This window comes from Diaporthe batatas (genome assembly GCF_019321695.1).
Source record: "Diaporthe batatas strain CRI 302-4 chromosome Unknown Contig00030, whole genome shotgun sequence".
Classification (NCBI taxonomy): Eukaryota; Fungi; Ascomycota; class Sordariomycetes; order Diaporthales; family Diaporthaceae; genus Diaporthe; species Diaporthe batatas.
This window is the reverse complement of record NW_025408577.1, coordinates 155,001-172,959: the sequence shown is the minus strand read 5'-3', so window position 1 is coordinate 172,959 and position 17,959 is coordinate 155,001. Positions and strand designations below refer to the sequence as shown.

Genomic DNA, 17,959 nt, shown 5'->3' with positions numbered 1-17,959 from the left:
TAAATTTAAATAATAAAGTGTAATTACTTTATTTAGTTATCTTTTAATTTTATTAAGTAACTAATTTTAAGTAGTTTTACTTAATAAATATTTATTTAAGTAGAGTTAGAACTATATATATCTTTAATTAGAGGAATAATAGTTTTATCTTTATTTATTTTAACTAACTTATATTTAAAAATTTAAATTATATAATAAATTTAATATTTATATATAAAGCTTATTAATATTAAATTAAATAGTTTATAATTTATAATAACTTTAACTTTATATAAATTAATTTATATTAAAGTTAATAATATTAATTTAAATTAATTAAATATAACTTAATATATTAATATAAAAGATATCTTTTAATAATAGATAATATTATAAATAATTATAAAATTATTATAAAAGTTTTATATAATAAGTTTAATTAAATTAATTTTTAAAAGATATATTATATTTTATTTTTAAAACTTTAATTATTTATTTTTAATTTAATAATAAAATTAAAAGAAATAAATAATTTATATAATAATAATTAAAATATATAAAAATATAAATAGAAATATAAAATAAAATAATATTTTATTTTAAATATTATTTATTAATATATTAATAATATTTTTAATATTATAAAGTTAAAGTTATAATAATAAAATATATTTTTAAGTTTATAAAATATATTTTTAAAATTAGAATTATTATATTAAAATATTAATATTAAGGTTATTAATTAAATATTTATAAAATTAATTAATAAGTTTATATACTTTACTTATTTTATTAATTTAAATAGTTTTATACTTTTCACAATACGGGATTATAGCTTCACTATCTTTATTATATTATTTTTAAATAACTTTAGTTTTAAATTAATAATTCTTTATAAATAATTTAAATTTCTTTTATTATAAACTATAAAGACTATTTTAATTTTTATATTTTATTTAAAATAGTAATATTAAATAAAACTTTTAAAAATTATATAATAATATAACTTTTTTAAAATTAAAGTATTATATTATTTCATTTATAAAATTAAAAATAAAAACTTTTTATATTTTTATTTTATAAAATTAAATTTTATATCTTTATATTTACTTTTTTATATTACTTTTAATTTAAATATAAAAATAAATTAAAATATTAACTTTATTTTATTTAAAGTTTATAATATAATATTATAATTAATATTAATATATATAAAGTTATAAATTATTAAAAAAGTTATATTTTAAATTATATTTTATTTATTATAACTTTATATTAAATTAATATATTATTAAATTAAAGTTTAGTTTAAAATATATTATATAGTTTTAATTAATAAAGTACCTTATATAGGACGGTATTATTATAGTTGTATTAGGCTGGGGGCTGAGGTGGGTGATTGGGCGTACGGGCTACCTGCAGCCTCTGAGGCCCTAAGCTCTTCTAACGTTGGATCCCTTGAAGGCTTTTCTTCCTCCCTTTCTTTCTTTCTTAGATAGACTAGGTATTATTCGAAATTCCACAATCTTGAGCAAGACTTGAGAGCTTCGCCTCTCTTATGTACCTCCCATAACAGGTATAACTAGGAGGTGTCCTAGGTATGTAGCAGCCGGCTCACATATCTATGATGATAACCATGCTTATGGACATGGTCCTGCAGAACGCTGCGCGCTGTCGAGTTGAATCGACACCTTCAACTCCATTCTCTAGTCTTTAGTCTCGAGGAATCCTTTCTTTCCATCCACCTCACATTTCCTCTTACCCTCATCATGTCCCAGTTTTCCTTCATGCTTGCAGTTGTTGCTACTGCTTCATTCTTCTTCTTCCTCTCTTGGCTTGAACTCCTTAGAAAGACGCTGCTTATCAGGCTTTCGTGGAGGAAGCTTCCTGGAGCACCGAGGTCATGGACTAGCGGAAACTTGCACAACATGGCACCTATGCTGGCTTCTGACAAACATCCAGGCGAGTCTCAAGCATATTCATTAGTCGCATGACAACCGGCTAAAACTCGGAAACTGATACTTTGGTGGCAGATTATGGTCTGTACAAGATATGGAAGGATCTCAACCGCCCAGATTGGTTTCTTGTCGATCTCTGGCCTCAGCAAGCGCCCATGATCATCATTTCGGACCCAAATATCGCGGAAAGGTTCTCGAGAGCGACAACCAGAGAGCCATGGTCAACACCCAAGATGAAAACACCTTCCAGCCTGAAAGCATTGCTTGGAGCAACTTCACTTTCCATCGCACAGGTGAGTGTAGGGGCATGAGAGAAGAGTATGCACAGGGGCTCCCAGCGAGGTGTTGACAGGCGTTTTAAGGGCCGGGCATGGCGGCCTGTACGCCAGCGACTTAATCCCAGTGAGTCGAATTGAGATCTGATTGGTAGACTTTTGGTGGCTCGGCTGACATCCAACCGCAGTGTTTCAACCGAAGGCGGTGTATTCATCAATCAATCGAATCATAGACCACACAGATATATTTCTCAACATCTTGCTCCTAGCATCGAGGCAGCAGGTGGACGTGACTCTTGGCGACCTCCTCGCTGACCTCGCCACTGATGTTATCAGTAGTTGTTTAATTGGATACAACTTCGACGCTCAGACATCATCTCATGGTGAGAAAGAAAAGGGGATAGACGGTATCCTAACTTGTCTCCGTGAGGGTGTGGCTGTCCAACCCCTCTTTTTCGGGTCCGGATTGTCAGCACTCTATGGGCGTATATCTGCGTGGCGTAAGATGAGGCGCCTCAAAAGGTACACTAGCTGGGAAAGCCTTTCCGTCCTGCTGCGTAAGGCCGTACTGACTCCAACCCCTCTCAAGGACTCTTGACACAAGACTAGCCTCTGTCATCCAACAAGACCCGAAATCCGGCTTCGCCGCTCGTTACCTTGGCTCAGACGCGCTCACCCCTTCACTACTCCAGGAAGCCGTCGATCAAGCCAAGACACTTCTGCTGGCCGGACAGGACACGACGTCATGCGCACTGCAGTGGTGCTTCTTCTACTTGTGGAAGCACCCTGAAGTCCTAGGGAAGCTGCGCGCGGAGCTCGACATGGTCCTCGGCCCAGGAGTCGCTAGCGACTCAGCGCAACTACGCGAAAAGCCTCAGTTGTTGCAGGACATCCCCTACACGAGTGCGGTGATCAAAGAAACATTGCGACTGAGGGGAATTTCTGGTACAACACGCGAGATCACGGCAAACACTGTAGTTGAGGTTGATGGCGAGTCTGTGCTGGTTGAGCCAGGTGCAATTTTCTTTATCAATAATTATATTCTGATGAAAAATCCAAAGGTGAGTCTTGGCACCCGTGGCAGAGGTTAGCATCCAAAGGATCACTCACACTTTCTTCGTACACAGTGCTGGGGCGAAGATGCTGAGGATTTCCGCCCTGAACGTTTCTTAGAAAGTGAAGAGACCGGGAAACACATGCGAAATATTTCTTACCGGCCGTTCGAGCGCGGCCCACGCAACTGCATTGCACAAGAACTTGTCATGGTGGAAATGCGTATCGTACTTTTACTAACAGTCCGTCTTTTCGACTTTGTCAAGATCGGCTATGATGGTATCATAGAGGAGGAGGTGTATGATATCAGTCGTGTTGTACATTCTCCAGTTGATCAGATGAAGATGCGTTTCAGCGAGAGGGTCATCACCGCTGGCTGATACCTTAAACAACCCATGGGAACCGGATAATTCGATGGTCGGTGTTAACTAGTGTCCTATCTATTCCGCACACATTTGTATAAAGATATAGTGAATTTAAATAGTGGTAAACGCTTAAGACCTAGTTATTTAAAATATTCGATATTAATAATAATTATAAAAATATAATAGGTTATTATTATAATACTTATTAACTTACTTTATATAAGAGAATAAATATTAATACTTATTAAAATAAATATTATACTTATTATTAAATAAATATATATTTTAATTATTAAATTAATTTAAAAGAAAAATATAAAAATATATATTAAATATATTTTAAATTTTAATTATATAATATTATTGATTTAAATATTTTAATAATTATTATAAAATTAACATTTTATAAGAATAATTATATTATATTTTTAAATAAAATAAAATATATTATTATAATATATTATAAAATAAAAGTTTTATTATAGTTTTATATTATTATAAGAATAATAGATTATAATAAATTAATTACTATAAGTAAATAATAAGTAATTTATATATATATAAGTTAAGTTTAATTAATAAGTTTAATTAATTTATTTAAATATTTTATTATTTAATTAAATAAACTTTTAATTAATATTAATATATATAATTTTACTTATTTATATATAAGTAAGTTAATTAATATTAATTAATTATTAATTAATTTTTAATAATAAAGTTTAAAAGATAATTAGTTACTTTAAAGTAGTTAAATTCTTTATAAGTTCTTACTATTAAAATAATTATATTAATATAATAAAGTTCTTTAAAGTTTAAATATTAATTTATTATTAAAAATATTTTTATTATAACTTTTAATATTAAACTCTTTATTATAAATATTTATATTATTATTAATTCCTTTTAAGTATAAAGTTAAAAACTTATAATTATAATTTTCTAATTAATTTGTATTTAACTATTTTATTATATTATAATCTAGTTTAGTTTCTAACTTTATTTAAATCTTTCTTTAAGCTTATTTAGTATTTTCTCTTTAAGTAAGTTAAATTTAAATTAAAACCTTTAAGTTTAAGTTTAAAATTTTATAAATCTTAATATACTTTAAATTAAATTTATAATCCCTTAGCTTTTTAGAAGTATATTAATTATTTTAAATAATAATAACTTCTTCTTAAAGTAAAAGTCTACCTTTATATAATTATAAATCTAATTATTAATAGTTATTTTTTTATTTATAAACTATTAAAATTATAAACTTAAATAATAAAATATAATTACTTTACCTAAAGGTTATCTCTTAATTTAGTAATATAGTAGTTTAAGTAACTACTTTTAAGTAGTTTTATTTATAGAGTTAATAAATAAATGTTTACTTAAATAAAGCTAGAACCTTTAAAGGAATAATAGCTTTTATTTTTATCTATTTTAACTAACTTACTTAAGTTATATAATAATATTATATATAATACTTAATAGTATTAAAATTAACCTATAATTTATAATAACTTTAATCTTTATTAAATTAATAATATTAATTTAAATAAATTAAATATAACTTAATATATTAACATAAAAGATATTTTTAATAATAAATATTAATATAAATATAAATTATAAAATTATTATAAAAGTTTTATATAATAAACTTAATTAAATTAATCTTTAAAAATATATTATATTTTATCTCTTTAAAACTTTAATTATTTACTTTTAATTTAATAATAAAACTAAAAAATATAAATAGTTTATAATTTATATTATTATTAATTTAATAGAAATTTAATTAAATATATATTAATAAAATTTATAAACTTTTTTATTATTTTATATACTTTATTATACTTTATTTACTTTATTATACTTTATTATACTTTAAAAACTTTATATTTATTTAATTATAAATTTAAAACCTTTTATTATTAAACTTTTAATTATATTTTTAATAAATAGTTTAAAATAATTATAATTATTTATTAAAACTTAAAATATATATAATTTTTTAATAATTAAATAAAACTTTTTTATTAAATAACTTTTATAACTTTTTTATAATAAACCTTTTATAATAATTAATAAAAGTATAAAACTATAAATAATTATAATAAATTTTTTTATAATTAATAATTTATATTTATTTAATAAGCTTTTAAATTAATAATTAATAATTTATTAATTTATTAAATACTTTTATTAACCTTTAATTACTTTTTAAAAACTTTTAAATAAAAATAATAATTTTATAAATAAAGTATATAATTATATAAATAAAATAATAATATATTTATTATATAAAATTATATTTAATATATTTAATTAATTTAATTAATTAATTTAATTAATTAAATAATTTATTAAAATAATTTTTACTTAAATTATTATATAAATAATTATTTATATTTAAAATAAGTTTTACTTTTAATAATTATTAATTAACTATTAATTAAATAATTTAATTAAGTATATAAATAAAAAAATAAAAAAGATTATTAAAAGAATTAATTAAACTAATTAATAATTATAAATTAATTAATAAGTAATTATAATTAATAAGTAATTAATAATAACTTAATAAATAATTAAATAACTTATAAAATATTAATTTAAAATATTAATTATAAAAGAAAAAATATTATTAAAAGGTATTAACTAATTAAATATAATTATAATTAATAATTATTTAATAATAATTTAATAAATAATTAAAGTTAATTTTATTTATTAAAATAATTTAAATTTAAATAAATTAAATAATTTATAAAATATTAATATAAAGTATTTTTAAACTATTTAAATTAATTAAATTATAATTATATATTTAATAATAATTTTAAATAATTTAATAATTTAATTAAAACTTATTTTATTAATAAATAAAGCTTTTAATTAATTAAAAAAGATTTTAAAATTAAAAAATATTAATAAAATAAAAGTTATAATAAATAAATTATTATAAGTTAATAATAAATAATTTATATATATATATAAATTAAGTTTAATTAATAAATTTAATTAATTTATTTAAATATTTTATTATTTAATTAAATAAACTTATTAATAATTATTATATTATTTCTTTAAAAATAGTTTTAAGTTTTATAATATTTTAAAACTAAAAATAATAAAATTTAAAAGTTTATATTAAAAAATAAAATATTAATTTATTAAGAAAATAATATTAAAATATAATTTTAATTTTTATAAATTTAATAATTATAATTTTATTTTATTTAAACTTTTATTAATTAAAGAATTAAAATATAAATTAAAATTCTTAATAATTTTACTTTTTAATAAGTATATAAAAGAATACTTTTAATTTAAATTAAAACTTTTTTAAAGTTTTTAATTAATTAAAATTATTTCCTTTAATTTCTTTATATAATTAATTAAACTTTATTTTAATTAATATTAATTTTAATTTTAATTTTTAACTTTTAATTAATTAATTTAAAAAAATAGTAATATATTATTAAAATAAATAAATAAAATAAGTAAATAAAAATAAAATATTATTATTATAAAGTTTTTAATTTTAATTTTTATTTATATTATTTTTTAAAGCTTTTTTATTCTTAAAAATAGTTTTTATAAGTTTTAAATAAGTTATTTATATAATATATTATAAAAATAATAATAATTTAATAATTATAAGTTTTTAAAAGAATATAATATTTATTAAATTTAAATTTATATATTTAATTTTTTAAAAATAAAATTAAAATAATAAAATATTATATAAATTATTAATAATTTTTAACTTTTATTAAATTAAAATAAATAATAAAACTTTTAAAAATTTAAAATATAATATATTTTTAAGTATTTAATTTAATTAAATTTATTATATAAAATCTTATAATACTTTTATAATTATTAATAATATTATTTATTATTAATAAGTATACTTTTATATTAATATATTAAATTATATTAATTTAAATTATTTTTATAAATTTATTAATAATTAAAAGTTTATAAATTATAAATTATTTAATTTAATATTAAAAGATTTTATATAAATATTAAATTTATTATATAATTTAAATATAAATTAATATTTATTTATTTAATAATTATATTTATTTATTTAACTTTTTTAATTATTTATTTAATATAAAATTTATATATAAAGCTTATATAAAACTATATATTTAATTAAAATTCTTAAATTTTTAATATTTTTAATATAAACCTTTTAATATTCCTTTAATATTTCTTTACCTTTATTTTTATCTTTACCTTTATTATTTAATTTATATATATTTAGGAATTAATTAAGTATTTAAATATTAATTAAATATTAGAAGGTTAAAAGTTAAAAAGGTAAAAGTAAAGATTATACTTTTTTTAACCTTTTAATATTCCTTCTAACCCTTTAATACTTTAAACTTTTAACTTTTTAATATTTAATTAATATCTAAATATTTAGTTAATATTTAAATATATATAACTTAGAAGGTCTATTAGAAGGTATATTAAAAGAGGTGTTAAAAAAGGTGCTAAAAAAAGTATTAAAAAGGGTATTAAAAGAGGTATTAAAAGAGGTTTATATTAAAAGTATTAAAAATTAAAAAAGGAAATTATATTATAAAGTCTTTTAATATTAATTTAGAAGGTATTTATAAATATAAGGAAGTTATTTAGAAAAATTAATATTAAATAAGTAGTTAATAGGAATGAGGTAAGTAAATATAATTATTAAATAAATAGATAATAGCTTTTAAATATAAATATAAATTAATTAAAATAAATAAAAATAAAAATATTATTTTTAATTAAAGTTTTAATTATAATTTATAAATAAATATTTATTTTTAATTTTATAATATTATTAATAAAAGTATTTAAAAATAATTATTTAATTTATTATATAATTTATTAAATTAAAAATAATTTTAAATAAAATAATTATATTTTTAAAAAAGAATTATAAATTGAATTTAAATTAAATTAAATTATAATAGTTTTAAATTTAAATTTTAAATATTAAATAAATTTAAAAGAGTTAGAAAAGTTAAAATTAAATTAAATTATAATATAAACTATTTATATTTTTTCAATTTTACTATTAAATTAAAAGTAAATAATTAAAGTTTTAAAAATAAAATATAATATATTTTTAAAAATTAATTTAATTAAGTTTATTATATAAGACTTTTTATAATAATTTTATAATCTATATTTATAATACTATTAATTATTAAAAATACTTTTTATATTAATATATTAAATTATATTTAATTAGTTTAAGTTAGTGTTATTAATTTATTAAAGGTTAAAGTTATTATAAACTATAGGTTAGTTTAATATTAATAAGTATTATATATAAGTGTTAAATTCGCTATATAACTTAGGCCTTTTAAATATAAGTTAGTTAAAATAAGTGAAAATAAAGTTATTATTCCTTTAACTAAAGTTTTAACTTTACTTTATAAATAAATACTTATTTATTAACTCTATTATATTATAAGTAAAACTACTTAAAAGAGTCGCTTAGTTAAATTAAAAGATAATAAAATAAGGTAATTATATTTTATTATTATATATAATATTTAGGTTTATAATTTTAATAATTTTATTATAAATAAAAAGAGAAATAATTATTAATAATTAAATTTATAATTATATAAAGGTAAATCTCTATTTTAAAAAAGTTATTATTATTTAAAATAATTAATATATTTTAAAAAGTTAAAAATTATAAGTTTAATTTAAAGTGAATTAAGATTTATAAGAATTTTAAACTTAGATTTAAAAGTTTTAATTTAAATTTAATTTATTTAAAGAAAAGAATATTAAATAAATTTAAATAAAGGTTTAAATAAAGTTAGATTAAATTATAATATAATAAAATAGTCAAATTAAAATTAATTAAAATTTTATAATTATAAGTTTTTAACTTTATATTTAAAAGAGTTAAATTATAATATAATAAAAGAATTAAGTAAAATTTAATTAAAAGAATTAAAATTATAATTTTATTAATAATTATAATTATAATATATATTAAAAGAAATATTTAATAATTAAATAATTTTAAATATAATTATTATTAATAAAACTTTATTTAATTATATAATAATATAAAAATATAAAATATAAAAATATAAAATATAAAATATAAAAATATAAAAATATAAAATATAAAAATATAAAAATATAAAAATATAAAAATATAAAATATAAAATATAAAAATATAAAATATAAAAATATAAAATATAAAATATAAATTAAAAATATAATTTTATATTTTATAAATAAAAGTAATATATATATATATAAATATATTTAATTAAAATAAAATATTATTTTTAAAATATTTATATATACTTTTAAAAAAGAATTAAATTTTTAAAGTTAATAAAGTAAAACTTTAAAATTTAATAATTAAACTTTTAATATTAATAATATAAAACTTTAAAATTTAATTTTAAATAAATTTATTTTATTTATTTTTAAACTTTCTTTCTATTTATAAACTCTTTAATTATATATATATATATAAGTTATTAATATTTTTAAATTTTATTATTAAATTAAAATAAATAATAAAAGTTAATATATATATATATATATATATATATTAAAAATTAATTTAATTAAATTTATTATATAAAACTTTTATAATAACTTTATAATTATTTATAATATTATTTATTATTTAAAAATATTTTTATATTAATATATTAAATTATATTTAATTAATTTAAATAAATATTATTATTTTATTAAAAGTTAAAACTATTATAAATTATATATTATTTAATTTAATATTAATAAATATTATATATAATTATTAAATTTATTATATAATTTATATTAATTAATTAAAATTAATTAAAATAAAGTTATTATTTTTAAAATTTTAACTTTATTTTAATAATTACTTATTAAATAATATTATTTTAAAATAATTATTTAACTTATTATATTATTTAATTAAAATATAATTAAATAAAGTAATTATATTTTACTATTTAAATTTATAATTTTAATAACTTTATAAAAAAATAATTATTAATAATTAAGTTTATAATTATATAAAATAAATCTTTTATAAAAAAGTTATTAATATTTAAAATAATTTATTTATTTTTAAAATATTAGAAATTATAAAGTTAATTTAAAATATATTATAATTTATAAAAGTATTAAACTTAAATTTAAAGAATATAAAACTTTAATATTTTTAAAAATATAAAAATTAAAAACTTAAAGAGTAATTTAAATTAAATTAAGAATTATAATTAAATTATAATTAAATAAAATAATTAATTAAAATTAATTAAAATTTTATAATTATAAATCTTTTAATTTTATATTTAAAAATAAATATATATATAAATTAAATCTTTTATTTATATTATATATATTTATAATATTAATATTAAATATAAATATTATATAAATAATAAATAAAATATATAAAATATAAATTATATATAATATATATATAAATATATTTAATTAAAATTAATATTTAATAATATATATTTTATATTTATATTATATTTATATATAAATATAATATAAATTTTATATTAATATTTTATTAAAGTTATTTAAATTATTTTAAATATATTATTAAAAAAATAATTAATTAAAGTTTTTAATAAATAAAATATTATATATTTTAAAATTAAATTTAATTAAATTTAATATATAAAATATATTATAATAATTTTATAATTTATTATATTTATAATATTATTTATTATTATAAATATTTATTTATATTAATATATTAAATTATTAATATATAATAAAATTAAATTAAATTAATTTAAATTTAATTTTAATATATTAAATTATATTTTATTTTAAAATACTTTTATTTATTTTATTAATATTAAATCTTTAATAATTTATTTTTATATTTTATAAATTATTTATTAAATAATAATTATAATATAATATATATAGAAATAATAAGCTATAGTAAATTAGTTACTATAAAGTTAGTAGATCTATATATATATATAAACTAAGTTTAGTTAATAAAGTCTAGCTAATCTAATTAAACGCTTTACTATCTAGCTAGGTAGATCTCTAACTATTATTAATTTATACTACTTTTACTACTTTTTATATATAAGTTAAGCTAATTAATACTAATTAATTATTAACTAACTTTTAATAATAAAGTAAATTATTTAAACTATTTAGATATTAAGTCCTCTTAAGGGATAAATTAGTAAGGTTACTTTACTATTATAATCCTTAAAGAGGACGAATTAACGATATTATTATTATCGTTATAGCCTAAAGAAGGTGAAGTTTAAGCTACTTAGGTACTATAAAAAGACAACCTTATGTGATAACTCAAGCCTATATAAGACTTTTAAGCCGACTACTCTCTCTCTAGCGGCAGAAAATAAGTAGGACCCCTTCGCTGGGTAAGTCTTGCAACTCTCTCATAACAACTCTCTCTCTCTCTCTATCGTAACCGATAATTCGAGCCTACCAACCAGACCCTCGAACTGGCGTTTAGCTGCGTGCCCGCCAACCCGTTTAGCTACCTGCCAGTCAACCTATTTACCTGCCCTACCTACCCTTACATCACCTAAGCAATCGATTAAGCAAGCGACTTTCATATGCTCACTTAACTTCTCTCTCTCTCTCTCTTTCTCTCTCTCTTGCAACACCTAAGCAGAAGACACTCTAGTAGTATAGCTGCCACAACCCTAAGTCTCTTAGGATAAAGTCGTCCATAGCTACTATAGGCGCACACTAATAGTACTCCTACCTATACTATAAAAAAAAGTTTAAATTAAAAAATAAAATAAAAAAATATATTAATAATATTTATAAGGAGAAATATATAGCTATTAAAACTAATAATAATAAAATTTAATGGTTTATTAATAACTTTAATTATTACTTTAATAAGAATTTTTAATACTTTTATAAAACTTTTAAAAATTAAAATAATTATTTTAAATAAGTTAAGTTAAAGCTTTTTAAAGATTTTTATAATAACCTTTATTCTAATAGTATTTATATTAAGCTAAGTATTAAACTACCTCTTTAAACCCTTTTTAACCTTATTTAAATACTTTAACTACCTATATAGCTAACTAAGTAGAAAATAAGATCTTTAATTAAAATAACACCCTTAATTAAGAAGATAAAGGACTAATAAAGTAAGTAATAGTTCGCTATAAAAGAAGAAACTATTAGAAGGGCTAACTAATCGACTAGCCGACTAGTTTAACGTTAATAGTTAATACTATTTAATAACGGCCTAATAAGTAATTAGTTAATTAGTAATTTAAAGTTAATTTTATTTATTAAAGTAATTTAAATTTAAGTAGATTAAATAATTTATAAAAATATTAATTTATAATATTTTTATAATATTTATATTAAATAAATTATAATTAAATATTTAATAATAATTTTAAGTAATGTAATAATTTAATTAGAAATTATTTTATTAATAAATAAAGTTTTTAATTAATTAAAAGAAAAATATTAAACTTTAATTTTAAAAATTAAAAGTTATTAATATAAAATAATAAGTTATAATAAATTAGTTATTATAAGGCTAATAAGTTTATATATATATATATAAATTAAGTTTAATTAGTAAGGTTTAACTAACTTAATTAAATATTTTATTATTTAATTAAATAAACCTTTAACTATTATTAATTTATATTATTTTTACTACTTTTATATATAAATTAAATTAATTAATAATAATAATAATTACTTTTAATAATAATTTTTATATTAATTACTTATAATATATATATATTATTTTAACTTTTTAAATATAAAGTTAAAAGATTTATAATTATATTTTTAATTAATTTTTTTAATTATTTTATTATATTATAATTTAATTTAACTCTATTTAAACTTTTCTTATATTTATTTAATATTTCTTTGAAAATAAATTAAATTAAATTTTAAAGTTTTTATAAATTTTAATTTATTTTAAATTAAACTTATAATTCTTTAATTTTTAAAATATATTAATTATTTTAAATAATAATAATTTTTAAAATAAAGATTTATTTTAAATAATTATAAATTTAATTATTAATAATTATTTTTTATAATAAAGTTATTAAAATTATAAATTTAAATAAAGTAAAATTAAAACTTTTAAAAATAATAGCTTTTATTTTTATTTATTTTAATTAATTTATATTTATTTAAATTATATAATAATTTTATATATAATATTTAATAATATTAAAATTAATTTATAATTTATAATAATTTTAACTTTTAATAAACTAATAGTATTAATTTAAATAAATTAAATATAATTTAATATATTAATATAAAAATGTTTTTAATAATAAATAATATAATAAATATAATAAATTATAAAGTTATTATAAAAGTTTTATATAATAAATTTAATTAAATTAATCTTTAAAAATATATTATATTTTACTTTTTAAAACTTTAATTATTTATTTTTAATTTATAAATAAAATTAAAAATATAAATAATTTATATAAAATATTATATAATTTAAATAAATTAATTAAAATAAATATATAAAATTATTATTTTTAAAAGTTTTAATTTTATTTATATAAATATTTATTTATTAACTTTATAAATAAAATAATTTAAAAATAATTATATTTTATTATTTAAGTTTATAATTTTAATAATTTAAAAATAAAAAATTATTAATAATTAAATTTAATATTATATAAAAATAAATTTTAATTTTTAAAAATTTAAAGATTATAAATTTAATTTTATATAAATTAAAATTTATAAGACTTTTATATTTAAATTTAAAATATTTAAATATTTAATTTTATTAAAAATATTAAATATATTTAAAAATTAAATAAAATAAAAATTTAATTAAATAATAATATAATATAATATTTAAATAAATATTAATTAATAAATTATAATTATAAGTTTTTAATTTTATATTAAAAGTTTTATATTTTATATATTATAATATATTATATTTTATATATTTTATATATTTTATATATTTTATATATTTTATATATTTTATATATTTTATATATTTTATATATTTTATATATTTTATATATTTTATATATTTTATATATTTTATATATTTTATATATTATATATTTTATATATTTTATATATTTTATCTATTTTATCTATTTTATATATTTTATATATTTTATATATTTTATATATTTTATATATTTTATATATTTTATATATTTTATATATTTTATATATTTTATATATTTTATATATTTTATATATTTTATATATTTTATATATTTTATATATTTTATATATTTTATATATTTTATATATTTTATTTTTAATTTAATTTTATTTAATAATATAAATAATATAATTAAATTCTTATTAACTTTAATTTCAACGACTCTCTGATATAGAACCTAGTGATCAGCGATCGCCCGGAAGACCTCGATGTTGCGCGGGTTTGCGGACAAGAAGACACGGTCTATTTGCAGCGGTGCGATGGCACACAGAGCCTTGCAAGTCAGCCGGAGTTTCTTAATGTCGCGGTTTGGTAAGTAGGACGGGATGGTCGACGATATTTCGGGCGGCAGTTGCAAAAGCCTGCTGGGAATAGGAGCCATGATGTTACGACCATGAAGATCGAGCGCAGTCAGGTTCCTGGTCGCGACCTGCGATGGCGATTGTGATAGTTTTTGACGATGATTACAGTCTGGGTACCCTTAGATGGAGGAGAGGGGCCGAAATTACGGGGTGTGATGGCATTGTGTACTAAATGTTAGTCAGGTGTTAGTTGGTTGTTGGTTGATTTTCACCTACCAAGCTTTTTACAACAGGGGTTTAGCTGGTTTCACTTCTATTCTGTATACGTCTGAGGACATACATGGCCCCTTCATATAGTGGTAAACGCTCAAGAATGTCTATTCTAAGTGATGGCAAACTGGTAATCCATTGATTGTGGCTCTTAAATACCCTGATCAATCCATAACTATTTGGTTGGTCTTGGGGCTCAACGGTTGCCGGGGACCAGGGGTGTTACAGACTGATTTCATTTCAACAGCCCTGATCTACCAGAATTCGAGCGCCATGAATCAGCCTTGTGATACGGAAGTAGTTTATACTCGAGAATCTCTGCGTAGAATGAACATTTCGCCCTTCCAGCCACTTCTCGTTCCTTGTTGCCCAAACACACACGAATTCGAGCGAGAGACTTGCTTCTGTAGTTTCAGGCTTCTACTTTGCTCGGAGCAATAACATTATGTCAAGTAAGCTTAGTAACAAAGGATTCGTTGGAGCCATCACAAACATGGCTTTGTTGAGCTATAGCCCAGGTGAGCCTACGCTGTAGACTTCAATGTTAAGTACAGTTCTGCCTGGCCACACCAGTCACATTCTGTTTGAGTGCCATGTTGTCACGGTTTCCACTGACCGTTTTTCCTCACTGACTATTATTCTACGCCCTATTTAAAGGCCGCGGATTTGCCAGCCGCCCAAAGTCTCTTACCTCTTCTTCCTTCCGCAGCTTCAGAACGACAACTTCGACCTGCCTGCTAGCACTTGGACACAAGCTATCACTTACAAACACTGCTCCAGTATCGTTGCCTGTTTGTGCCGATTCAGGGAGAGCAAGATAACCCCTGAGGAGTAATTCTCATGTCGAAGCAGGTTGAGAGGTTCGAGAGCTGGGGCTATTGGATCAATCGAGATTCTATTGGATACCTCAGTCACAGGTACACCGGCTTCGCCAGGTGGACGGATATTCATCACAGTGGAACTGGCAAAGATCCCGCTGTTCCCATCAACACCTTCGGTGTCAAAGATGGGCATACAAACATGCTATTGATCGCACGGGCTTACAACAATTCGCCAGATCATGACCCGCGGCCAAGGTCTCATAAGCTTACCCTCAGAGCTCAAATCGTGTCATACTGGACCTCGGTGGAGCGACGTTCTCTCAGCGAGCTAAGCCGTATCGTCTACGCGAACGTGAATGAGCAGACCTTGAAGGACCTCATCAAGGACGTCTACGAGATCATGGGCGCTCCTATGGATAAAGGCCTCTTGATCACTCGGGATCACCCTCCTTTTGACACCCTACTTACTCGAACTCCTTTCGGTGGAGGCGTGCAGAAAATGCTTCATGAATACGCCGATGCCTTCGGAATTAAAGATATAAAGAGCTTTTATTTTCACCTCAACAACGGTATTAATAATTTCAACTTCATCATTGATCTGGCCTGATCACTGACGATATCTTGAGCCATCGGTATCAAGGCTACTGGAGTCAGTGATGGAATTGGCGAGCGTTTGGTAAAGCCATGCGGGATCCATAATGGCTTTGACCTTTTTCTCAAATCATTGTGTCTTCACGAATACCACAAAGACTTTGTCAAGCGATTTGAATTACAGCCTCAGGATACACCAGGAGCATTACAGCTGGCATTATAACTAGGTAGCCGAGCAGAGGCTTTCTCAATACGAATGCCAACGAAATTGAGGGAAGCTATTGAGCGAACGATTTCAACTGTTGTTGATCCATCCAAGTCGTGTTTTGCCAGGAGAGGAAGGAGTACCCCAACATCCCAGCTCGACTGTGGGAATTCAAAATCAAGTCTCATGAATTCAATTGGGTGTGCCGCATAAATAATTCCAGTATGAATTGGGAGAAAGAAAATATGCTTTTCTAGCCTCTGGACTTGCTTGCCCTAGGATACGCTGGGACTGGTATTCTCAATGCATGGCAAGAAAAACATGCTATCGTTGTGTCTCTACCCAAGATCCTTTTTGAGAACAGGGTGAGATCACCAGAGTCGGGGACAAAATGTTGTCGAAATACACAAAACATGACTGTACCAAGTCACAGGCTTCCTGTTCGAAATCATTTCTCGCCCTCCGCCATTGCGTCCGTTTGGACTTTGTCATAACATTGGTATCAGTTCGCAATACAGACGTCGTAATACGCTATTCTTTTACCACATCCATGTCCGAATGGAAATGAAAACCATCATCAAAACGAATCTCAGGCTGTGACCTGCAGGCCAACATCTATCTTTCTAAACGTAGAAAACAGGCGCACTCGATGCTAAGGGATGTCGTCACGCAAGAAATTGTACTACAAGTGTCTGCCCTACAGGAGGTGAAGACATTAGACTCTGTTCCCCAATCCACTTTGCCTCAGAGCTGTTCCCAGGGAGGCCATTGCATAACACATTTCCCTATGACAATTTGTCCTGGAGTAGGCTATCCTATGGGGGTCTGTCCTATAGTAAGCCGCCCTATGTCAGTTCATGATGCTTTCCGATCATAAAGTATCAGGGCTGAAAATGGGCGAGGGGGAGGCCCCTAGGAGAGAGAAATACCAGGGTTTGC

General features: G+C 20.2%; 2 protein-coding genes across 2 annotated transcripts; both read left to right on the top strand.

Annotated features, from left to right (window-relative positions):
• Nucleotides 1-2,717: 2,717 nt before the first annotated feature.
• On the top strand, nucleotides 2,718-3,645 carry KVR01_013671 (uncharacterized protein; the record flags this gene model as incomplete). The annotated part of the gene is made up of 3 exons (XM_044783636.1): nucleotides 2,718-2,734; nucleotides 2,802-3,273; nucleotides 3,340-3,645. The coding sequence occupies 3 exons, from the start codon at nucleotides 2,718-2,720 to the stop codon at nucleotides 3,643-3,645; spliced, it is 795 nt and encodes a 264-aa protein (XP_044637316.1).
• Nucleotides 3,646-16,243: 12,598 nt separating this feature from the next.
• KVR01_013707 (uncharacterized protein) lies at nucleotides 16,244-16,831 on the top strand (the record flags this gene model as incomplete). The annotated part of the gene is made up of 1 exon (XM_044792071.1): nucleotides 16,244-16,831. The coding sequence occupies one exon, from the start codon at nucleotides 16,244-16,246 to the stop codon at nucleotides 16,829-16,831; it is 588 nt and encodes a 195-aa protein (XP_044637352.1).
• Nucleotides 16,832-17,959: the final 1,128 nt, after the last annotated feature.